Below are 24,184 nucleotides of genomic sequence, written 5' to 3'. Positions count from 1 at the left end.
CAGATCTGACTCTCAAGGGGAGCAACCAAAACAAGGGGGGGGGGGAAAGGCAGATAAAGTGAGCAACTTTTACAACATGGCTGAATCTTCTCCACCTAAGAACTGAAGGGGGCACAGGAGAACCAGCACCGCTCCAGACAAATAGACCCATGGCAGTAACTATCAGGCAAGCATCCTCCAGTCCCAAGGCTGCAGAAAAGCACAACGCAGAACCCATTGGCTCCAAACAGGAAGAGAATGAGGCCTAAGATTTAAACCTTGGGCTTGGCATGTATCTAGGAGTGATTTCTGTGTCCTGCATCAGGCACACTGCTTGCTTAAGTATGAATTCTTGTTGCAGTACAGCAAACAGGATCAAGTCAAAGGATCAGAGAACGGGAAGGGACCTTAATCTAGTCCAGCCATACCCAGTGTGGGATCCACCAGAGCAGTATTTCTTAAAGTGTGGTCCTAGGACCCCTGGGGGTCCCCCAAGACCCTCTTCTCAGGGGTCCATGAAATCAAAATGACTTGCCAGCCTATGCTGAGAAATAATATTAAAATCCCATCCAACAATCACGAGAAGCAGCAGTGGCAGCAAAGGCGTCAATTTTAATTTTTAATACGGTAAATATCGACAAATATAACCCATACGAACAAAAGCTTTTTTGGAGTCCTCCATAATTTTCAAAAATGGGAAGGCGTCCTGAGAGGAAAAAAAAAGTTTAAGAAAAATTTCACTAGGGCAGTGGTTCTCAACCTCAGCCCCTTGAAGATGTGTGGACTTCAACTCCCAGAATTCCCTGGCCAGCATGGGTGGCTGGGGAATTCTGGGAGTTGAAGTCCGCACATCTTAAAGCTGCTGAGGTTGAAAAACACTGCACTAGAGCCTCTCTGGCAGGTGATCATCCAGCCTCTGTTGGAAGAGGTCCAGAGAAGGAAAATTTGCTATTTCATGTGGCAGTCTGTTCCCCTGGCTCGTACAGTCAAAAAGTTCCTTCTCATGTCTAGCCTGAATCTCCTTCTTTGTGGGACATTTTATTCCACTGACTCTGGTTCTGCCCTCGGGGGCAACAGAGAATAGACCTTCCTTTCAAGGGACAACTCTTCACAGCCGAATCTTTGACATGCCTGAATGCAGGGTTGAGTTTCTGAAAGAGTCGGGGTGTATAGCTGTGCCTGTCCTTAAGTCAGATCCCTCCTCTTTCCAATACTACATTAATACTAAGGAATAGCATTCCTGATCCTGTGCAGAGTGGCCTTGACGACAGTTTCAAGGACATAAGCGGTTTCCCCCCGTCTCTGGAAAGAGACTGAAGGACATTTAACCATTGTCTTCTATATTATTATTACTAGCAGCAGCAGCAGCAGGAGTATCACCAATTCGTTTTTGAAGAAAGGAACTAAGTGTGGAACACATGGCTTATTTCAGTGTTTCTCAACCTTGGCAACTTTAAGATGTGTGGACTTCAACTCCCAGAATTCCCCAGCCAGCATGGCTGGCTGGGGAATTCTGGGAGTTGAAGTCCACACATCTTAAAGTTGCCGAGGTTGAGAAACACTAGCTTATTTAATCATGCAACAGCCCTATAAGGTAGGTACAAAGCCACCCAATATGTTTTTGAACGAAATAAGAATTCATACCCTTTTCTTTCTAAATTGCCTTCAGTAGCTTAAAAAAAAGCACTTTAAAAGCCTCTCTGGAGTCAGATTGATTTCACAGACAGAGCCACCTCGTTCTCTTAGTAACAAGGTGGAAGTGGTTTGCCACGACCTCCTTCTGTAACTGGCGATATTTAACTCTGGAAGCCAGAGATGTTTCTTGAGCAGCCAAATAACCTTGGCATATGATATTGTTTCTTTGCCCGTTCATCACCTCCAGCTCCCTCCAGATGCAAAATGTAATGCTTTGGTTCCCAAAATTCAAGGCACAGTTGATCTAAGGTGGGGGATGATGAGATGGAGAAGGAAGCAAGGGAGGGGGGGATCAGATGACCATAAGCAGAGAGCACTGGGGGGCAGCCCCCTTAAATTTCCTTCATTGAATAATTTTTTTCTGGTTAAAAGGCACGACCCAGGCTGTCTCAAACCCCAAGAGTTCCGGGCTTGTTGTAGGCCTGGGAGGAATCCTACCACCGCCCCACCTCCAAAATAGTGGCAGCTGAAAGTGCAGCGAACTTAAAACAGCTCCAGATGCCAAAAAGGTTGGCATCTGTAAGTCTGCTACAGAAATAGCAACCGAGCCATCAAAACCGTCCATCCAACATGCACACAAACTGATTTACAGGCAGTTGAAGAGAATTTAAGATGAGGGGAAGAGGGATTTCATAGCAAACAACCATATTTCTTGCTCACTGCTCTTCCCCCAAAACTGACAGCACTGCCAAGCTCCCCCCCCACCCCCCAGCCATCCTGGTTTGCTTTGCAGCAAAAGACTTGCTCATTATTCCTCCCGCCTCTCAGCTCTGTCACCTTCTAAGGATGGAAAGAAAGAAAAAAAACCACGGGGGTGGGGGGGAGGAATGTCCTTGCTTCCAAGGCCAAGTCAAAATGGATTCCTCCCTCCTCCATTATAAAAGGGGCACCTGCTGCCCCTCTCAAAGGTGGCATTGCAATAATTGAGGGACCATTTGCAATCCAGAAATCCGAACCAGCTGTAAATTTCACAGAGCGAGGGAGGGAGGGGATAAACTGCCCCTAGGGTGGTTGCAACCATTTCCCCCCTTGCCAGTTCATAGTGGGGAGCAGGTTTGGGGGGGGGGCAGAGGAGGAGAGGAAGCACACAGCTCTCAGACCTCTTACCCCATTGTGCTTTCTCTCATTAAAAAGCAACAAGCATTTTAACTTTTTTTTTTTAATCTGTTCAATCATGTCTGATTCTCAGAGAATGCCTGCCTGGAAAAGTCCCTGCAGTTTTCTTGGCAAGGTTTTTTGGAAGTGGTTCACCATTGCCTGTTTCCTAGGGTTGAGAGAATATGACTGGCCCAAGGTCACCCAGCTGGCTTTGTGCCTAAGGCGGGACAAGAACTCTCAGTCTCCTGGTTTCTAACCTGATGCCTTAACGCAGTGTTTCTCAACCTTGACCCCTTGAAAATGTGTGGACTTCAGCTCCCAGAATTCCCTAGCCAGCAAGGCTGGCTGGGGAATTCTCGGAGTTGAAGTCCACACAACTTCAAGGGGCCAAGGTTGAGAAACACTGCGTTAACCACTACACCAAACTGACTTTTAAAAAAAAACTTTAGTCAGCAGCTAATCACAGGCCACTGTTTTCCAGGGACTTCACAATGCACTGGGGTCCTCCCTGTCACTTAACTGCCACCCCCACCCCTCTCCATTTCTGAAGCTTTCCTAGAAAGAATAGCCTTCATTTCCTCCCTGTCTGAGGTCAGTCTGCTGGTCCCGTCTCAGCAATTGCACCAAACTCTTCCCAACTTCTCCAAGCTGGCGCTCTCCAAATTTTTCGCTCCCACACTCCCCACGAGCAGCCAATCCAAGTTATATCTCTAAGCAGGCCCCTGAACTGTATGCAAACGTCCCCAATTCTCAGAATGGAATATTCTCCTAGGCACAAACCAGCCCTTTTGGGGAAAAAAAGTAGAATGACAAAGCTGAAGTGCTGGGAAATTAGATTCTTTTTATTGCCAGTAACCCCTTGCTGCTGCTAGAAAAAATCTGGCACCCTGTTGAACTCTGAATTCCCCTCACACTCACCCAGGTTAGATTTTTGAAACAATTACAAATTAAACTGCATCTGGATGACTCCTTGGTCCAGATGTGGCACTTTCCGTTTTTCCCAATGTGGGCATTTTGCCCCAAGCTGTAACCACATCCCAACAGAGGGAATTATTAGAATGTCTGCAAAGGAGTATTTACCCATTCCCCAGATGTGGCACCACCATCCACACCCACCGATACTTACTGGGAATCTCACAACTAGTACCAGGGTGCTTAACCAGATTTAACCTTGCCTGAAATTATTCCGAGTGCAATTATTGGATGGACTTTTGCACAAATTAAGGCGGTGTTCACCCAACATGCTAACCTAGGTTGGCTGAGTTTTTCAGCCTATGATGGGAATCTTGGCAAGTTTTGTGAACTATGTTAAGCCATAACAGGGAACATTAGTTTGTGTGTAGCATATGAACACAGTAACGGTGTTTGGTTGATCCAGGTTTAGGGAGTATGTGTCATGCTAACACGGGCAGTGGGTTTTCAAAGGCTGTGAACTTCCGTTTCAGTCTTGCTGGTCTTAATTCAATCCTCTAACTGTCTCCTGATCTGCTTGATGCAAATTATACAAGTTAGGATCCAACAGCTCTCGAAGGACCACTTTGGGAAAGTCACTAAATGTGGTCTCTTCCTCAAAGCAAACCCTGACAATGACTGATGCTACAATCTTCCAGCGCAGCGTTTCTCAACCTTAGCCACTTTAAGATGTGTGGACTTCAACTCCCAGAATTCTAGGAGGAGCAAGCTGGCTGGGGAATTCTGGGAATTGAAGTCCACACATCTTAAAGTGGCTAAGGTTGAAAAACACTGTTCCAGTGCATCATAATAATGAAACTACCAACGTCCTTTCTTTAATAACTACAACATTCAAGTTACATCAATATTCTGGTCTATGACCGTAATAAAGACTTGATTTGAAAGTTGCATCAAATCTGCTTCTTCTAGTCTTGGCTTTTCTGGGGATTAAGTCATTTAAAGTGAAGTACTTAATTAACATCCTTTCTCCCCAGAAGAACCCCACTGAAAGTATTGACTTTTATTCCCACCCCACCCCATAAGGTCACCTTTACTAACCTTAACATTTCTAGCTTCAAACTGAAAACAGACTTCAACCATGCCCCTCCCCCTGAAGGGTTGGACTACTTCTCCCATAGATCTTTGCCAGCAAATTGGCAGTGTGGATTCTGGGAGATGGGTACTATTGTCAACACTGCCAAGAGGCAGCCCACAGAAGGGAAGAATTGAACTATAATTCTAAGCCTCTATTCCAGCAACATAAATCTACAGCATATCCCAGTTTGGTGTAGGGGTTAAAGGCACTGGGTTAGAAACTGGGAGACCGTGAGTTCTAGTCCTGCCTTAGGCACGAAGTCAGCTGGGTGACTTTGGGCCAGTCCCTCTCCCTCAGCCCTAGGAAGAAGAAGGCAATGGCAAACCACTTCCAAAAAACTTGCCAAGAAAACTGCAGGGACTCATGCAGGCAGCCACCAGGAGCCAAGACTGACTTGAAGGCACACACACATATACCTGTATCCTAGATTTAAAATCTCCCAAGCTAAAATTGATATAGAGAAGGACAATGAACATTAACCATACTTCTGTCAGTGTTTGCCTCCCTTCCAAGCACCCTCCCCAGATATTACTTGAAAGAGCCTTCAGGTTTTCTTTCCAATTGGCTTCTGAAACTGTTTATCCCAGCAGCCAAAAAGTGCTTCCCTTGTATCACCCAAAGCAACGAAGAATCTTGCAGTAGTTTACAGACTAACAGCTTAACTACAGGCCACAAAAAGCTTGTGACAGCCTTTTCCAAGTCCTCAGATGTGCTGGACCCCATAATCCCCAGATGCTGCAAAGGCAGAGGATCATGAGGGTGGCCCAACAGTATCTGGAAGGAAGGCAGGTGCTTTGTGGTAATCTTTGCAATGCCACAAGATTATTTTTTACCTTGGTCGAATGGTTTAGCCTGTTGTGTGAACCCCACCAACTGGGGTTTGATTCACTCTGAGTAAGTCTCCCATGCAGCGAACAGTGAATGCGCTTTAATGCACAAAATTTATGGCATACAGTAGCACTGCTCAGAAGACTGACTGCAATCTAGCTATCTGGATAACTGGCAAGAGATTAAGGAGAATTTTCAGTCTCCAATAAATTCGTAACAGTGAGTTCAAAATGGGACTTTAAAAAAAACAACCTCTTTTTAACCCCATCTGGTGTTATGCTATGCTGTCTTTCAAGTTTCATGCTGCGTTCACGGGCCACTCTAAGCCACATGACATTAGCTCGGCTCTAGTTTAACATGCCTGTAAACCAAGATTTATGTCTTAGCTGTTTTGTGAGTCTGGCTCAGCGGGGTTCATTCACCAACCGTGGTTTAGTGCAATCCATGAAAGCGATCCCAAACTATTCACTAGCAAGTTGGAAATGGTACGAAGCATTCCCAGTTAGGAAATAGCTCTGGAAATCTAACTTTTTTTTGCAGGTGTCTCTCTTGGAAGTATATAACTCACAAGATCCAAGGAAAAAGGGCTTTACCCCATAAGTTACTATTGTGAATCTGATCCTGACATTCCACAACCCCAACTGAGAATTCTCACTTGCTTGAGAGATAAAAGGTAAGGTTAAAAGGGTTCTATTACTTGTCCTGAACCCCAGTTAGGTGTCCTGACAGCTATTTCCTCTTTCATCTGTTCCTGGCTTGTATTAAAACAACCACAGGAGCAGCTCAAAGGAGATCTTAGCCTTGGCTTGAGGCATATATCTATAATTTATTTAGAAAACCAATATGCTGCCCACTCCCTGAAGATACAACAAAACCCTCTTTAAAAACAACACTGGTGGCATAAAACAGTTAGGAAATGCAAAATACAAATCAAAACAATAACTTCAGAGAGACTTGGGTAAAGCAACAGGCTTTAAGCCCCTGCCTAAAAATCCGTAAAAAGGAAAAGGCCAGCCTGAAAGCCAGGGCAGCTGTCCTCCTAATAAAGAAATAAACTGTTTCCTTCCCTTCGCCCAAGATCTCTGCCTTGCCTTTCTGGAATCCATCACAGACGCTGCCCAAATTTCTTCCTCCCTTTTGTCACTGTGCCCAATTTTGCCTCAATTGTCACCTCCACCTCTTTCGGATTTTTCGCCCCTCTGTTGGGCTGGCCAGGAGTCTAGCCTTTTTTCTACCAATCCTTCGCACGACAGAAAGAATGACCGTTTCCCCCCACCACCACCTGTCCCACCGTTGTGCTTTGCCCCAACCGGGCTGCACAGATTCCACTTGGATTTCCATGCCCAGAGAGAGGGGTGGATTGATCTGATTCATGCCCGCTGCAACTGAGGTCTCAGCGGCTCTTCCCCCTTGCTTGAAACCAAGGGGGGGATGCAGCGTCGGGCTATCAGCTTGAACTGCCCCTCTTCTGGGGTGGGGTAGCTGCCTCGGATCCTACCCTAAGGTAACGACCTCCGGCCTTCCGCCCCAACCCCCATCAGGGGAGAGGGAAAAACTCTGCCTGGCCGAAAGTTGCAGAAAGCTCATCCTCCCTTACTTCTTCTGAAAGGCCAACCTCGCAAGGGACTGAGGAGAAGTTCCCTTCCTGGTCTGCAATCGCGGCAGGCCAGTGACCTCCTCCCCGCCCGATGGGTTGAGGGGGCTCCCTGCTTCAGTCGGGCGGAGGAGAAGCTTCCACCCGTCCAGGGGGCGGCCGCGGCCCCCTCCCACGCTCCCCGCCGCCGCCAGCCGGGCCGAAGCCGGCCGCCCGGCCCGCCCCCCCGCGGCAGGGACCCCGCGCCTTGCCTGAAGTCGCTGTAGGGGTGGATGATCCACGCGCCGGCGGACTTGACCCGCTCCTGCTCGCGCTCCACCGCCTTCTGCGAGCCGAACATCCGCAGCGAGAACTTGTTGACGCCCGGCTGGAGCATCGCACTGAACTGCCGCTGCATGAAGCTCGTCTGGCTGCCGCGGGGCTCCCCGCCGACCGGCCCCGCCTCGGCCCCGCCGGCGCCTTCTTCGGCCGCTTTCGGGGAGCCGCCGCCGCCGCCCTCGGTGCTGCAGGAGAAGGAGACCTTGGGCTGGGACGGCGGCGGCGGCGGCTGGTCGGGGCCCCCCTCGTCCCCGCGGCGGCACTCCCCGTTGGGGGAGCCCCCCTTGCCGGCGCGGCCGCCCATGGTGCACCCGCGCTGCAGCGAGAGCAGCGTCCTCTTGGCGCCCTCCTCTTGCGACGGCGAGGCGCCCGCGGGGGCGGCGGGGACCCCCGGCGGAGCTGCCGGCGGTGCTGCAGTGGCCGCAGCCGTACCCCCGCCGCCGCCGCCGCCGCCGGAGCCGCTGCCTCCGCTCCGCATGCTGGACCTGAAGGCGCCCCGACCCGAGCAGCCGCTTGCGCGCCGGGATGCGGCAGCGGCGACGGCGGCGGCGGCGGGGGTGGAGCCCAGCAGCCCGGAGGAGGGGCCGCGGAGGAGGAGAGGCGGCGGCGGGGGGGAGTCAAAGGTCAAGGGGGGAAGCAGGCGAGGGAGGGGAGAGGAGGGGGAGGAAGGAAGCGGGGAGAGGGGGAGGGAGGGGCGGAGCGGGAAGAGGTCGAGAGGGGAGGGGGCGACTCCAAAGGGGGAAGAAGGACGAGGGGAGGGGGCGGCACCTGGAAGGGGGGGAGAAGGGCAGGGGAGGGGGCAAGGGGCGGCCGAGGGAGGGAAGAGGAAGGCCGAGTCCGACCCGCCCGGGCTTCCCCCGGGCACGTCCCCGTCGCCGGCTTTCTGGGCTGGCCCCAGCCGGAGCCGGGGAGCCGGGCGCCGGCGGCGCTCTCAGCACGCGCGCGGGGGGAACGCGGCCTGCCGCCCGGGACCTCTTGGGAGACCACCCCCCCGGGGAAAGAGGAGGGGAAGTCGAGGGGTGGGAAAAACAGACGGGGGGGCGGCGGCTGCGGAGGAAGAAGGGCGCGGACGATAGGCAAGGGGGTTGCTGGCAACGGGCCCCAGGCAGGGGAGGGAGGGGAGGGGGAGAGGCGAGTGCGAAGGGCAGCGGGCGAAGGTGGGGGGACGAAGGAAAGGGGACGTGGAAGTTAGGTCAGGAAGAAGTTGCGTGGGACAAGAGTCCGAAGAAAGAAGGCGGCCATGAGCAAAGAGAAGGACGAAGGATGAGAGGAGAAAGACATGGAAGCGTTCACTTCATTTCTTTATTGGCATTCTTTATATAGCCACCTGTTCAGCACACACCGGGCAGTGCGCATCATCAGTAACAGCAATAAATCAATCAAAACCATGTAATCAAATACAAGAACAGTCCAAAACCAGAACATGCAAACATATACAGTACAGATAGTCCTCGACTTACAACCACAATGGGGACCGGAACTTCCGTTGCTAAGCAAGGTGGTCATTAAGTGAGTGGTGCGCAATTTCACAACCTTTTGCTGTGATTGGTAAGCGAATCTCTGTGGTATTTATTTATTTAATTTATATAGATGCGCATCTCAAACCAGTGACTCTGGGTGGCTTTAAGTGAATCACATGGTCGTTAAGCGAATCTGGCTTCCCCCATTGACTTTGCTTGTTGGAAGCCCAGCTGGGAAGGTCACAAATGGTTATCATGTGACCCCCAGGATGCTGCAACTGTTGTTAATACATGCCAGTTGCCAAGCACCTGAATTGTGATCACATGACTACAGGGATGTGCAACAGTCGTAAGTGCGAGGACCAGTCACAAGTCACTTTTTTCAGCGCCATCATAACTTTGAACGATCACTAAATGAATGGTTGTACATCGAGGACTACCTGTAAATTCCAGGTGGGGGCTTGGGAGCTTATCCAATCCTCATCCAGCTCCTGAAACCAAGGACTGAAGAAAAAAGGCAGGTCTTTAATGACTTCAGAAAGGCAGGTGTCAGCCCTTCAAGGTAGTCCAGACAAGAAGCACCAACTGTGAGTACTGACGCTCCCTTTATTGTAAGGTTGCAGTAACAGAATCCTGCAAGTCTGAAAATACCTCTTCCCTGCTTTACTTTTACTTTCCAGAGAACTAGGGAGGGTCCCTTCTGAGATGCTTCCCACGTCCCTTTCCCTTCTGTGGGCTGGGATCCCTTTTGCATAACAGTTCTTTAGTCTGCGGCTCACCCTCCTGTCTCCCAGGGCCATTCCCACGGACCGTTACATCAGACAAGCTCTTCAGAGGCTCTTCTAAAGGGCAAGAACACAACAGAGAAGACGCTAAGCGGGAACATGTGGGGAGATGAAAGGAAGAGGAGAAAAACGGGCCCAGAGGAAGGAGAAACAAATGGCAGCACAGGAAAATGAAATTGCGGGGACAAAGGGAGTGAGTTGCCGAGGTTGAGAAACACTAGCTTATTTAATCATGCAACAGCCCTATAAGGTAGGTACAAAGCCACCCAATATGTTTTTGAACGAAATAAGAATTCACACCCTTTTCTTTCTAAATTGCCTTCAGTAGCTTAAAAAAAAGGAAGAAGAAAGAATGAAAGGTGGACTCTAACCGTGGTTACCCATTAGGAGAAGGGATCTTCCTTCAGATGCTGAACGACCATCTTGGTTCAGTTTACCTACAGCATTGCCCGGGTCTGGGCTGCCACACCTATCAGCCACAGCCAACATAGGGAGGGATTCAGGATGGAGAAGACAATGCCTCTTTTTCTTTCTTGTTCCAAAGTGAGGCTCAAATGGCCAGTCAGGGCCGAAAATAGCAAGTTAGTAAATTGGATTACATTTGCAGAGAGCAATCAGATCAAACTGAGTGAATACCATTGCTGCACTCAGAAAGTGCTGTGAACTTGGGGGGCTTGGATAATACTGCCCCATGAGGAGAAACCGGTTTCCTTCTCTTCTAATTTAGACAGCCCCAGGGATGCCAAACGAGAATCATATTAATGTCACAGCCCGTAATACTCTCAAGACCCGAGGTGGAGTTCAGCTAAATTTAAAATGCAAATGAGAAGTCATTTCCAATTTTTAAGCAAAATGAGGGAAGAAAAAGTCAGCCTTAAGCCATTAATATATTTTGGAAAATACGTCTGTTTTCATTATTCTTGTTTCTATTCTTATTTACATATTTCCACAAATATTATCCTTTTTACAGTCACCCTATGGCCCCAGCACACAGCCCAGAAAAAAATTAAAAAGCTTGCACGTTCCATGCTGCGCAGTATTAAGATCACCCAGAAGCTTCCACTTTTATCTCTGTTTTAACTCCCATTTTACAGATAGTATAGTTGAGGAGACATTACTTTCCAAAGATTTGTTGTAGGTTTTATGTTGTGTTTGCACAAATTGGGAGGCTGCAGTGGACTTGATTAGTTTGTGGCTCCGTGTATGGTGCAAAGCCAGGCCATGTGATAAATTCCCTAAACTATGCTTAAGAATATGAGGGTTTAGCATGTCAACTGAATCCAGCCGTTGCAGGTCGTAAATGGCTTATGGCTTAGCTGAGACGCAGGAACGCGACCATCGCAGTTCTTCCACTAACTTGCCTTGGGGTCATTTCTGGATTTGCAGGGTCCCCAAAACGAAAAACGCATTGTGCCACAAGTGTAGTTTCAGCTGCCAGGAAAGGTACGTTAGCTGTGGCCTGTAGGTGAGACACAGTCCCACCCCAATTTTAATTTGAATTTAATTTCCTTAAAAATCTGGTGCTGAGGAATACATTTAAAGCCTAACCGTTGTTAGATGTGCAGTATATCCCACCTGAGGCAGCACCCATACCTTTCCTTCCTCCTGTTTTGCCCCACAAAGCCCAGACTGGGATGGGAGGGAGGGACTGCCCCAGAGTCAACCAATGAGCTTTTCTGGCTGAAGAGGGACTCGAACCAGGGTCTCCCCACTCCTCATCCAGCCCCTTCTCCACTGGAGTACTCCTGATTGGCTCTTGGGCTGAGAGGGAGGGACTGACCCACAATCAGCCAATGAGCATCTCTGCTGGAGAAAGACTAGAACCTGGGTCTTCCCACTTCTAGACCAGCACCATCATTATGATACCATATTGGCTTTCACTACCTGGGTATGGCTCCAGCACACAGCCCAGAAAAATGAAAAAGCTTGCCTGTTCCATGCTGTGCAGTATTAAGAAGGAAAATTCAGTTAGAATGTTCCCAGGTGCAAAATATCTTCCATAAACCTGGCCATTGGGGCAAGGCAAACAAAAGAAAATGGCCTTATGTTCAACCCCAGATTAACTTCTAGTACTCATGGCTGTGAGCTGTGGAAGTGGCCATTAGTTGCTTTAAACTGAGTTCGATCCATTGATGGCAGGGAAGGATAGAAATGGCTCAAATGAATAGAGATCGGACGACACACCTCCAAAATAACAGTTTGGGGAAGAGATCAGGTGGCTTCGTGTCCAACGTTCTAGGAACATCTAGTTTAGGAATGGGCAAGCTTCGGCTATGCCTAAAATACTCTGTGTTTGTGTGTGGGCAAAATGGGTGTGGCCCTGATGCAAAGTGACTGGGCTCCAGTCAGTATTTTTAAGCACTTGCTTTTCAGAGCTTGGAAGGAATGGGGGAAATATTCTTTGGCTATAAAAGAAGCGAATCTCTGAAGCTCAGGGTTGAACGGTGGAGTCCTTGGTGCTTTCTGAGCTTGGTGGTTTGCTTGCAGACATTTCATTACCCAACTAGGTAGCATGTTCAGTGCACTGAAGATGTTGCCTAGTTGGGCAACGAAACATCGGCAAGCAAACCACCAAGCTCAGAAAGCACCAAGGACTCCACCATCTTTGGCTATTGCAAAGCCTATTTTAGAGCACAGACTGTGCGGTTCATTTAATACTGCTCACCTCACTTCCGAAAAGATGCCACCATTAGTTATTTATTTTTATTTTTTGCAACCATGAGGAGGAGGCTTGGGTGGCAGATTCCCCACCTTTATTTAGCTGGTTGCAGCTGGACGACCTGTGCCTTTGACCCGTTCCAAACAGATACCTCTTATGCCCGCTTTGGATCGGATCGGATCTAACACCATCTCCCCTCTGAGCCTACGTCTTGTGGCAGGGAATTCTACCAGGCCGTGCCAAAGGGCTGCCCTGGCTTGACTTCACCTCAAATCAGCCATTGCCCACGCAGCCTCTCATTCCCACAGCCTTGTTCCGGGTGGAAAAAGACGCATTAGACTGCCAGCTGCGTATGCAGTGCGGTGGATCTGCTTGGTTTTGCTCGGCACGTCCCGCTGTCTGCCTTTCCTTGGGCAGCTGTCCCCTAAGTCCGTGTTTCAGCCGGGTCTCTAGTGGATAATGAGCCGAACGACAAGGAGAGTAACGTGCTGAGGCTGTGGCGGTTGTGACTGTGTGAGTGTGTGTGTGAGAGAGAGTGAGTGATTGTTCATGTCTGTGATGCAGACAGCGCAGCGTTCCGGGCAAGAGGGGGAGGAGAGCACTGGTGTGAATTGGCATGGCTTTCGTTCAGAAAGAGCCAGTGTCAGCAGGCAACTAAAAAGGATTTATGACTTTGGAGTCATAGGAAGGAACTTTAGAGGTCATCTAGTACAACCCCCAGAGCAGGATCCTCCTGACCATCTCTGACAGCCCCACGCATCTCCCTGTGATGTAGTTCTTGGCCTGACAAAAGGAAACTCTAATCCATCCTCAACAAAATAATTTGGGGAACTTACTGCCACAGGATGTGATCACAGATGATTGTTTGTAAAGGATGAGACCAATTCAGGAAGGATTTCAATATCACTATAACTAGCTCTGAAATAAATTCCTTTTTTTAATCCCAGCTCCGTTTCCCTCCTTTATTTCATTTATACACCACCAGAATTCTCTTCTGCTAAGACCTGTAGATTGTAAGATACTTGGGGCAAGTGCCTATAAAACAATATATACATTTTTTTAATCCATTCAATTGTGTCCGATTCTAGGACACTGCCTAAACTTGTCCCTGCAGTTTTCTTGGCAGGTTTTGCAGAAATGATTTGCGATTGCCTACTTCCTGGGGCTGAGAGAAAGTCAGCTGGCTTTGTGCCTAAGGTGGGACTAGAACTCACAGCCTCCTGGTTTCTAGCCTGCTACCTTAATCACTACACCATACTGGCTCTCATACATTTATGTTGTTGTTGTTTATTCGTTTAGTCGCTTCCAACTCTTCGTGACTTCATGGACCAGCCCACGCCAGAGCTTCCTGTCGGTCGCCAACACCCCCAGCTCCCCCAGAGACGAGTCCGTCACCTCTAGAATATCATCCATCCACCTTGCCCTTGGTCAGCCCCTCTTCCTTTTGCCCTCCACTCTCCCCAGCATCAGCATCTTCTCCAGGGTGTCCTGTCTTCTCATTATGTGGCCAAAGTATTTCAGTTTTGCCTTTAGTATCATTCCCTCAAGTGAGCAGTCTGGCTTTATCTCCTGGAGGATGGACTGGTTTGATCTTCTTGCAGTCCGAGGCACTCTCAGAATTTTCCTCCAACACCACAGTTCCAAAGCATCGATCTTCCTTCTCTCAGCCTTCCTTATGGTCCAGCTCTCGCAGCCATATGTTACTACGGGGAACACCATTGCTTTAACTATGCGGGCCTTTGTTGTCAGTGTGATGTCTCTGCTCTTAACTATTTTTTTGAGATTGGTCATTGCTCTTCTCCCAAGGATTAAGCGTCTTCTGATTTCCTGACTGCAGTCAGCATCTGCAGTAATCTTTGCACCTAGGAATACAAAGTTTTTTACTGCTTCTACATTTTCTCCCTCTATTTGCCAGTTATCAATCAAGCTGGTTGCCATAATCTTGATTTTTTGAGGTTTAGCTGCAAGCCAGCTTTTGCACTTTCTTCTTTCACCTTCATCATAAGGCTCCTCAGTTCCTCTTCGCTTTCAGCCATCAAAGTGGTATCATCTGCATATCTGAGATTGTTAATGTTTCTTCCAGCGATTTTAACTCCAGCCTTGGATTCCTCAAGCCCAGCTTGTCGCATGATGTGTTCTGCGTACAAGTTGAATAGGTAGGGTGAGAGTATACAGCCCTACCGTACTCCTTTCCCAATCTTAAACCAGTCCGTTGTTCCGTGGTCTGTTCTTACTGTTGCTACTTGGTCGTTATACAGATTCTTCAGGGGGCAGACAAGATGACTTGGTATCCCCATACCACTAAGAACTTGCCACAATTTGTTATGGTCCACACAGTCAAAGGCTTTAGAATAGTCAATAAAACAGAAATAGATGTTTTTCTGAAACTCCCTGGCTTTTTCCATGATCTAGCGGATATTGGCAATTTGGTCCCTAGTTCCTCTGCCTTTTCTAAACCCAGCTTGTACATCTGGCACTTCTCGCTCCATGAATTGCTGAAGTCTACCTTGCAGGATCTTGAGCATTACCTTACTGGCATGTGAAATGAGTGCCGCTGTTCGATAGTTTGAACATTCTTTAGTGTTCCCCTTTTTTGGTATGGGAATATAAATTGATATTTTCCAATCTGATGGCCATTCTTGTGTTTTCCAGATTTGCTGGCATATAGCATGCATTACCTTGACAGCATCATCTTGCAAGATTTTGAACAGTTCAGCTGGGATGCCATCGTCTCCTGCTGCCTTGTTATTAGCAATGCTTCTTAAGGCCCACTCAACCTCACTCTTCAGGATGTCTGGCTCTAGCTCACTGACCACACCATCAAAGCTATCCCCGATATTGTTATCCTTCCTATACAGGTCTTCTGTATATTCTTGCCACCTTTTCTTGATCTTTTCTTCTTCTGTTAGGTCCTTGCCATCTTTGTTTTTGATCATACCCATTTTTGCCTGGAATTTACCTCCAATGTTTCTAATTTTCTGGAAGAGGTCTCTTGTCCTTCCTATTCTATTGTCTTCTTCCACTTCCGCTCATTGCTTGTTTAAAAATAATTCCTTATCTCTTCTGGCTAACCTCTGGAATTTTGCATTTAATTGGGCATATCTCCCCCCATCACTGTTGCCTTTTGCTTTCCTTCTTTCTTGGGCTACTTCTAGTGTCTCAGCAGACAGCCATTTTGCCTTCTTGGTTTTCTTCCTCTTTGGGATGTATTTTGTTGCCGCCTCCTGAACAATGTTGCGAACTTCTGTCCAGAGTTCTTCCGGGACCCTATCTACTAAGTCCAGTCCCTTAAATCTATTCTTCACCTCCACTGCATATTCCTTAGGAATATTAGTGAGCTCATATCTAGCTGATCTGTGGGTCTTCCCTAATCTCTTGAGTCTGATCCTAACTTGTGCAAGAAGAAGTTCGTGATCGGAACTACAGTCAGCTCCAGGTCTTGTTTTTACCGACTGTATAGATGTCCGCCACCTTTGGCTGCAAAGGATGTAATCAATCTGATTTCGGTGTTGTCCATCTGGTGAAGTCCATGTGTAAAGCCGTCTCTTAGGTTGTTGGAAGAGAGTGTTTGTTATGCAGAGTGAGTTGTCTTGGCAAAATTCTATCAGCCTATGTCCTGCTTTGTTTTGTTCTCCCAGGCCATGCTTACCTGTAATTCCAGGTGTCATTTGACTGCCCACCTTAGCATTCCAGTCTCCTGTGATGAAAATAACATCTCTTTTAGGTGTGTTGTCCAGTAGGTGCTGCAGATCCTCATAGAACTGCTCTACTTCAGCTTCTTCAGCATCTGTGGTTGGGGCGTATATTTGGATCACTGTGATGTTAGATGGCTTGCCCTGAATTCGAATTGAGATCATTCTATCGTTTTTTGGATTGTATCCAAGCACTGCTTTAGCCACTTTACTATTAATTATGAAGGCTACTCCATTTCTTCTGTGGTCCTCTTGTCCACAGTAGTAGATCTGGTGGTCATTTGATGTGAAGTGGCCCATTCCAGTCCATTTCAGTTCACTGACGCCCAAAATGTCTATCTTTAATCTTGATATCTCACCAATAACCACATCCAATTTGCCCTGGGTCATAGATCTTACATTCCAGGTTCCAGTGGTGTGTTGATCCTTAGAACATCGGATTCGCCGTTCACCACCAGCACCGTCAGCCGCTAGCCGTCCTTTCAGCTTTGAGCTAGCTGCGTCATCACGTCTGGGGCTAGTTGAGCTCAACCTCTGTTCCTCCCCAGTAGCATTTTGACCATCTTCCGACCTGGGGGTCTCATCTTCCGATGGTATACCGACATATCTCTGGTTGTACTGATCCATTGAGTTTTCACGGCAAGAATACTGGGGTGGGTTGCCATTACCTTCCCCAGGGATCGCATTTAGTCTGACCTCTCTGTCATGACCTTCCCGTCTTGGGTGGCCCTTCACGGTTTAGCTCATGGCATCACTGAGGTGCTCAAGCTCCAGCACCATGGCAAGGTAATGATCCTTTGCTGAAGACAACATATACATTTATAGGGCTAGATAAATACATTAATAATGCACCATGATGTAACATGATGCTAGTAATAAATCATACATAGCCACACCAACAGTATGTATTTTTAATCATTCAATTTCCATCTGGTCATTGCCGCTAGAAACTCCTGATGGCATATATACAGCATTTGGTATCTTCTTACCATACCTATCTTTGCAATGATTTTGTGAGGTAGGTCAGTTTGAGAGATTGATTGCCTTTAATAAGACTGGATTTGAAAATGGAGCCTCCATATTTAGAGATAGCATATCTTAGCCAACCTTGGAAGATTTGGGAAGTTAAGTCAAGTTGAACTAGGTCAGTCTTTGGATGGGAGATCACCAGTGAATCCCCAAGCTAGTGGGTAAACTGGGAGGTGAAAAATCATCCTGGAAGATGGGAACAACAAGCCATTTCCGTAATGCTGATGGATGTAATCCCCAGCAGTTTTACTGGGGACAATTTCCCATTTTTAACCTCAGAAAAGCAGAAACGGGGGCAAAGCATGGGAGAAGGTTCTGATTTTGGCTATGATGTGCTAGAGGCCAATGGCTGACCACTGCTGGAAATCTGATTATATGCCATCAAGTCATTGTCAACTCTAAGTGACCACACAGACTTTTTCCAGATGATCTGTTGCTAACCTGGCCCTCCAGGCCTTCCAACAGTACCCCATCACCCCTGTAACTGGGTCCACCCCCCTTGCTGATGGTCCTCCTCTTCTTCTCTTCCCTTCCACCTTTCCCAGAATTATGGACTTCTCAAAGGAAGGTGGGTTTTTCCATTGACTGATTGATTGATTACATACTATCAAGTCAATGTTGACTCCTAGCAGCCACATAGATTTTCTCCATGATGATCTCTTCCCAACCTGGTCCTTCAACTCTTCCAACAGTGTCCCCATCACCACTGTAACTGAGTCCATCCACCTTAGGTGGAGCTTTGAGCAGACCATCTAGGCTGCCATCTTGACTCCTTTGACTCTTTTCTCTCCTCTTTCCTTCCACCTTTCCCAGCATCAGAGCATTTTCCCGAGAGCTGGGTCTTTGCTTAATGTGTCCAAAGTAGGACAATTTGAGCCTGGCCGTTTGTGCCCCCTTGAGTGAGAACTCTAGAATTGTTCTTTGTTTTCTTGGCTGTCCATAAGATTCTCAGGCATCTTCTCCAACGCCAGAATTCAAGGGCACCAATCCCCTTCCTATCCTGCGTCTTCAGAGTCCAACTTTCACTTCCATAGAATGCCACAGGGAATACTGTTACCTGCACCATTCTGATTATAGATGCTGCATGCACAGATCACTGCATCTGAGTATCTTTTCCAAGGCATCCCTGCCACATGCTGGTCCACTGCACCTTTCTTGACTGCTGCTTCATTTGCTGTTGATCGTCAATCCTAAAAGGCAGAAGCTCTCCACCTCTTCAATGTTTTCACTGCCAATTTTAAGGCCAGTTGTTCTACCTGTTGTCATTAGTTTGGTCTTCTTTACACTTAATTCTAGTCAATTTTTTCCACTGTGAACCTTGATTTTCATTTCTGGAGCTTGCAGAGTGACATCAGCATAGCACGAGTTACAGATGTTTCTTCCTCCAATTTTAAAACCACCCTCATCTTCTTCCAGTCCAGGATCCCCATATATTTGGATGAGATGGGTAAAATGTGGTGTTTCGGATGTCATTAAATTTGCAACTTGCATTCCTCCAGCATACTCTATAGCAAGGGATGCTAGAAATTCAGAATCCATAGAGAAAGTTGACTCCCCCTAATGTCATCTTCTATGTTCCTGCCTATTTTCAGGATACATTGAATAAATGGGAACATTTTAGTGTCTGTCATTTGATCTTTGCTTTCATGGTGTGGCTGTATTTGTTACTGTTTTTACATTTGCTGATTGACTTTCAGATTCTCTTTGGAGAGTCAAAAGCACCATCAAAATCTTTTAATTCATAAATGAGCTGCAAATGCCTGCTCAACCCCCCCCCCTTTTTTGGGGGGTCATGCTGTAACGTGATGGAATTTTAGCAACTGGCAGAGATAAGTAGTATAGAGATATTAGGAAACTCAGCCTCTACAAGTAATTAAATAGCTTTTAAGCTGTCGGCCCCAGCAGAGAGAGCCAATAATAAGACCTCCAAGGCTGCAGCAGCAGTCAGAATAAAAAAAAAATTGCATGTAAAATTTAATTATGATACGAAGGATAGTTCCATTTCCGAAAACAAACTGGTGTTCCCTTTAAGCAGATGTATTCTAAATTTAGATACTGCGGAAGCAAAAGATCGACAGGTAGAGAGAATTTGGAGGCATGGAACAACCAAATCCCCATTAGCATAAATAAAAATTGAATCCAAGTGGGCCTTTTTTCAAAACCGGTTGAATTTCAAAGGCCACTGAGGGTATACAGATGCTGCCTCAAAATCTGTAGGGGCCCCTCATTCAAAGGGAGTTTTTGCTTTCGGCCTTATTATTTATTAGATTTATTCTAGATTTATTATAGCCGCCCACTCTAAAAGACTCTTACGCTCAGAAAACTTGAGAATTGCTTTCCAACTTTCCTAGGCATTTCTGGAGGCTCCCTTCCTTGTTGAAAGGGGTGAAGGAAGATGGTGATGCGGCTTCTGTTTTTTCCTGCATGTCTGTCTGAAGCCTCCCTCATACTTCCAATGTATCTAAAAGAACCTCCGTGATCTTCCAGAGGTTGAATTGAAGCCCAGGAAGCCAAGGGGATCATGGGCTGATGGAGAAACAGGACTGTATTACGAATGGCAGGCTGTTCAGACACCCCTTAGCTGCTGCATAACTTACTAACACTGGCTGGGGAATTCTGGGAGTTGAAGTTCACACATCTTCAAGCTGCCAAGGTTGAAAAACACAGAGGTAGACCAAACCAAGAAATCAGTTCCACAAGAAGGCTAAAACTACTTCCATAAAAAATGCAGGGAAACTATTTTGTTTCCCGGGAAGGCATGTGGGAGGCAAATTCTCACCTGGTGCTAGATTATGGGGAGGATGGGAAAGGGAAAAGAGACAGAACCATCAAGAGACGGAAGGGGAGCCTGTTGGCAGTCTAGCTGATAAATGGCAACTTGGCCCAGGTGATGCGGAATCTGGGAAGAAGCATTTCAGAGTAACTGGGGAGACTCTGCCTTAATGAACTTAGTATAAACAAGGCTGGGGAATTCCTCTTTAACTGTCTCCAAAATTCTGTATTTAGCCCAGACTGGCATTAAAGATACCTTGAAATTTGTGTAGTTCCATTTTTAAATCTTGCCCCATTGTGGGGGTTTTTCCTACCATCTCTCATTCAACTTGAAGAACGATCAGGTGAGGCTTCCATTTGGCATTAGCTTGTATCATGATATGAATTCTTGTCCCAACCAAGTGAGAAATGAACAGGTTGGCTGAACTAGTCCCAGGTCTCTGGAGTTTCAAGCAGATAGTTTATACTGCAGGGGCTGGGAATTAAACATGGGCATCTTTGCAAACTGTGTTACTAAACCAGTGGTATGAACTTGAGGTCTCCCCCATGTTGGAGCCTTCCAGATGTTGGTTCCCAACCATCTCAGCTGGCATGGCCAGTACAGGTTGTTGAAAGACATAATTCAGCAAGATGGCATAGGGACTGATTGAGGGACTGCCTGTCTCCCCTATTATCTGCCCAGCTGATTCAATCTGGCAGTGTTGGTGGGCTCTACATTCCCTCCATTAAACTAGACCATCCTTTGGGATTCCAGAAGTGTGCCTTCTCTGTCGTGGCATCTGCCCTCTGGAATGAGCTTCCCCCCAAGATTCTAACATTCCCCACCCTGCTGGCCTTTCGAAGGGCCTTGAAGACCTGGCTCTTTACCCAGGCCTTTGGCAAGGGTGAGTGAAGCCCCCTTTAGATTTTATGGGTTGTTTTCCATTGCTCCCACCTGGACTTTATCATCTTTCCCAACTTTACTCTTCATTTTTCTCTCATGTTTTTAATGTTTTAAGCGGTGTGTAAACTGCCCAGAGTCACTGGGAGTTGGGCACCATATGTGTTTAATTAGGTCATCATCACCGTCGTCTTCATTTGGAAATCCTTGCTGCAACCTGGAGGCATGAATAATTTACCCTGCAAGGTGGGCCTAGGTGAGCAATTTGAGGCCCTCCAGTAGTTAGTTGGGCTGATGGAAGTTGGTGTGATCCTCCTAAATATGCTGGACTGGATTTTTGGGTGGTAGAGTCAAACATCTGGAGGCTCATGTGTTGCGCATGCCTAATAGATGGCCGAGTTTTCCAAGCTCCCATTTGGTGAGACATGCTTCTTCTCTGCGTGTTTCAAAGAGAAGGTCTCTTTTACTTTTTCTCTAGAAAGGGTTGCCATTTGAGTGTGAAAAGAGTAAGGCGTCGCCATTTCTCCCTGCAGGAAAACTGTCCTGCTCTTTAGAAAGAGGCACAATCTAAGCAGAAACGCATGCCGAGATGCGAGGAGCGGGCAGTCTTGAGGATGCTGCGTTGCTGCGGAGGTGTGTCAGCCCGTGACTGGCAGTCAAAACGCCGAGACAGGGAGAAGGGGAAGCCTGCAGGAGCCTCCTTCCCCAGCATTTTATTGTAAACCGCCCAGAGTCCCACTTTTGGGGGAGATGGGCGGTGGCTAAATTTGATCAATCAATAAATAAAAGACTTCTTATTATGTTTATTTCCCACTGTACCCAAATCTAGAATTACTAGTAGAAAAGCTTGGCCCAGATTTCAAATATTTACTTTATTGGCTGTTGCAAGAGGAAATTACCAGGATGGAGGGTGGGGGCTGTGCAAGTCCAGCCCCCTCAACTGGAACAAAGTGCGTAAAAAGTGAAGGAGGGGGAATGAGCACAGTGATGGATTCCGTAACCCAATACTCCCAACGGTGAGAACAAGTGCCGACTGTTTTCTTCCAGAAGAGACAGGAAGGCCAAACTAAGCCCTTTCTCCAGGCTATCCATGGAGCAACATGCTGTTTGCACACTTAGGCACAAGTACCTTTGTCTTCCCTTGTAAACCTAAGAACACAGTTCCTGGGGAGACACGACGCCCCTTCCCCTCCGGGTGGAAGGGAGGCCTTGCCAGGCTGGCTCCCTCCAGAAGTCAGAGAGAGGGAGAATATTTAAGGAACCAAAAATATCTCCAGTCCTGCTGAGGTGGAAGAGAAACAGGAAATGGCTCCTTATTTTGCCCGGCAGACACCACGGCCTGGTTGGAATTCAAATCCAGAGGAGGAGGACAAAGGCGCGGCAGATGGTCTTGCAGAATCAGTTGAAAAAGTAAGTTGATTTCTTCACTTCCTCTAAGTCGAAATCACCTGACGGGGGGAAAAGGGAAAGATCAGAAAAACGGTGAGAAGATACTGGTTGGGAAAACCAAGCCGCTGAGAGTCCAGTGGGAGTGTTGGTAGGATATGAATGAATGAATGAGGGAGGGAGGGAGGGAGGGAGGGGAGGCCCAATTCACTCCCCAGAGAGAGCTGAGAAAGGATCAGGCACCAAACCCCAGTATTCAAGGGCTGTGACTCAGCCCCCAGCGCTCTAGGATACTGCAGGAGACCAAGCCAATGTCACAGAAAGAGGGGAGACTCAACAGCCCCAAACTGAGCTATCAACTTCAGCTCCAAAATGGAAGAAAAGAAAGAGACTCTTTTGGCCCGTTTTTCAAGGTTTTAGGGGTAGGCATAGAAACTAATGGCCCTCCACTTCTTTTCCCACCTTAATTTTTTAAGTAGAGGGGGATGGTAAATATAATGAAAAACTGGGCTGCCCCAAAGTGCCCATTCTGCCACCAAATTTCAGCAGAGCAATTCAAAGTGACATACGGCCCACGGATGGTCCATTTCTGCTTTAGTTAGGTAGACCCATGTTAACTAAACATAGGAAAAAAAACCTAAAGTAAAAACTAAAAATGATTTAACGTCATTCAGCAAGAGTTGAAGATGACTATGATGATTCCATTCCCCCCCCCCTTTGATTTCACCGAATTTCAACCCCCAGGAGCAGTAGACGGTGTGGCCAGTGATGAGGGATGCAGGGAGCTGGAATTTAACTCTGTTTAGAGACTTATCGCTCCCCAGCCTGGTGCCTTTGACTGAGACTAGTGGGAAGAACGCTTCATTTTCCTTGACCCTTCCTTCTAAGATGCCTTTTTCTAATGTTGCTGCCTGGTGAAGAGATCTGGACATCACAAAAAGGTCTCACATTTTGGAGGCAGCTTTCAAGTTATACAAAGACAAGGACCGAAGCAAAAGAGCTGTGTTAGCCTCCAGCAGGCAAAAATCAGGAGGCGTCACAGCACCTTTTCAGACGAAGAAATGTCTGAAGAAAGGCCTCAGCTTTTGAAAGGTGCCACCAGATTCCTTCTGTTTTTTGCTTAACGTAAAGGTATCCTAGGATGAACTTAAGAGTCTCGGCTTTGAAACCAACAAGGAAAAAAAAGGAAGTGACAGACTCTGGCAGTGAGCCATGGATTCTCGTGGGGGGGCATGTCTGACAACAGCGGTACCACTGGGACCTCACAGGATATGCCGGGGTTCAAACAATGAGACAGCCACTGCTTGCTTCACTACTGCAGACTGGGCTGGGGGAGATGGTCCTCGGCACACCTTGAGAAGCAGTTTCCTTGCCAAAACTGGGTGCAGCGAAAGCAGAATAAGTTGGCAAATGCAGCATGGCACAGCCTGTTGGTCGAAACGGGAGGTCATATGGCATCAGGCCCAAACCGCAGTTCTGTGCACCCGGGTGAACTGAGATGCTTTGGATTTATTTATTTATTTGTTTGTTCATCTATTATTCAAATTTTATTACCGCCCATCTCCCGCAAAAGAGGGACTCTGGGCGGCTTACGATAAAATCAAGCCACAACAACACATGTTAAAATCCCATAAAAACCAAGCACATTACAAATATAAAATGCAATAAATATAAAATCCAAGAGGCTATAAAATTCCAAGCTGGTGGGAGGGGCCCTAGGGTGCGAGCCACCCCCAGGAATGGTTACCCACTTTCCCACCCCAGGTGAGACGGCAGATGAACTGCAGAACAGCCTAAGGGCAGTGGAAGTTTTGGAGTTACACCGTCGCCTTCAAAAGGAGCAGAGTTTATGAGCTGGTCTTCTTTATGTTCACTGACCTGGGTCCAGAAGCATGCATTATTCTGGACCTCCATTGTTCCTCCCACATTGCCTCCCTCCAAAGGGCTCTATGCTGGTTCCCT

General features: G+C 47.4%; 2 protein-coding genes across 2 annotated transcripts in view; both read right to left on the bottom strand.

Moving 5' to 3' along the window:
• HCN2 (hyperpolarization activated cyclic nucleotide gated potassium and sodium channel 2) overlaps positions 1-7,863 on the bottom strand; it is a 67,170-nt gene extending 59,307 nt beyond the window's left edge. The window contains exon 1 of the mRNA XM_063289289.1: positions 7,493-7,863. Coding sequence (XP_063145359.1) covers positions 7,493-7,863 — 371 coding nt within the window. The remainder of the gene's footprint in view (positions 1-7,492) is intronic.
• A 14,177-nt stretch (positions 7,864-22,040) lies between these two features.
• POLRMT (RNA polymerase mitochondrial) overlaps positions 22,041-24,184 on the bottom strand; it is a 54,429-nt gene continuing 52,285 nt past the window's right edge. Inside the window, exon 21 of the mRNA XM_063290895.1 lies at positions 22,041-22,284. Within this exon, the coding sequence (XP_063146965.1) occupies positions 22,235-22,284 (50 nt within the window). The 3' untranslated portion in view covers positions 22,041-22,234. The remainder of the gene's footprint in view (positions 22,285-24,184) is intronic.

This window comes from Candoia aspera, chromosome 1, assembly GCF_035149785.1.
Source record: "Candoia aspera isolate rCanAsp1 chromosome 1, rCanAsp1.hap2, whole genome shotgun sequence".
Classification (NCBI taxonomy): Eukaryota; Metazoa; Chordata; class Lepidosauria; order Squamata; family Boidae; genus Candoia; species Candoia aspera.
This window is presented reverse-complemented; position numbering and strand designations above follow the sequence as displayed.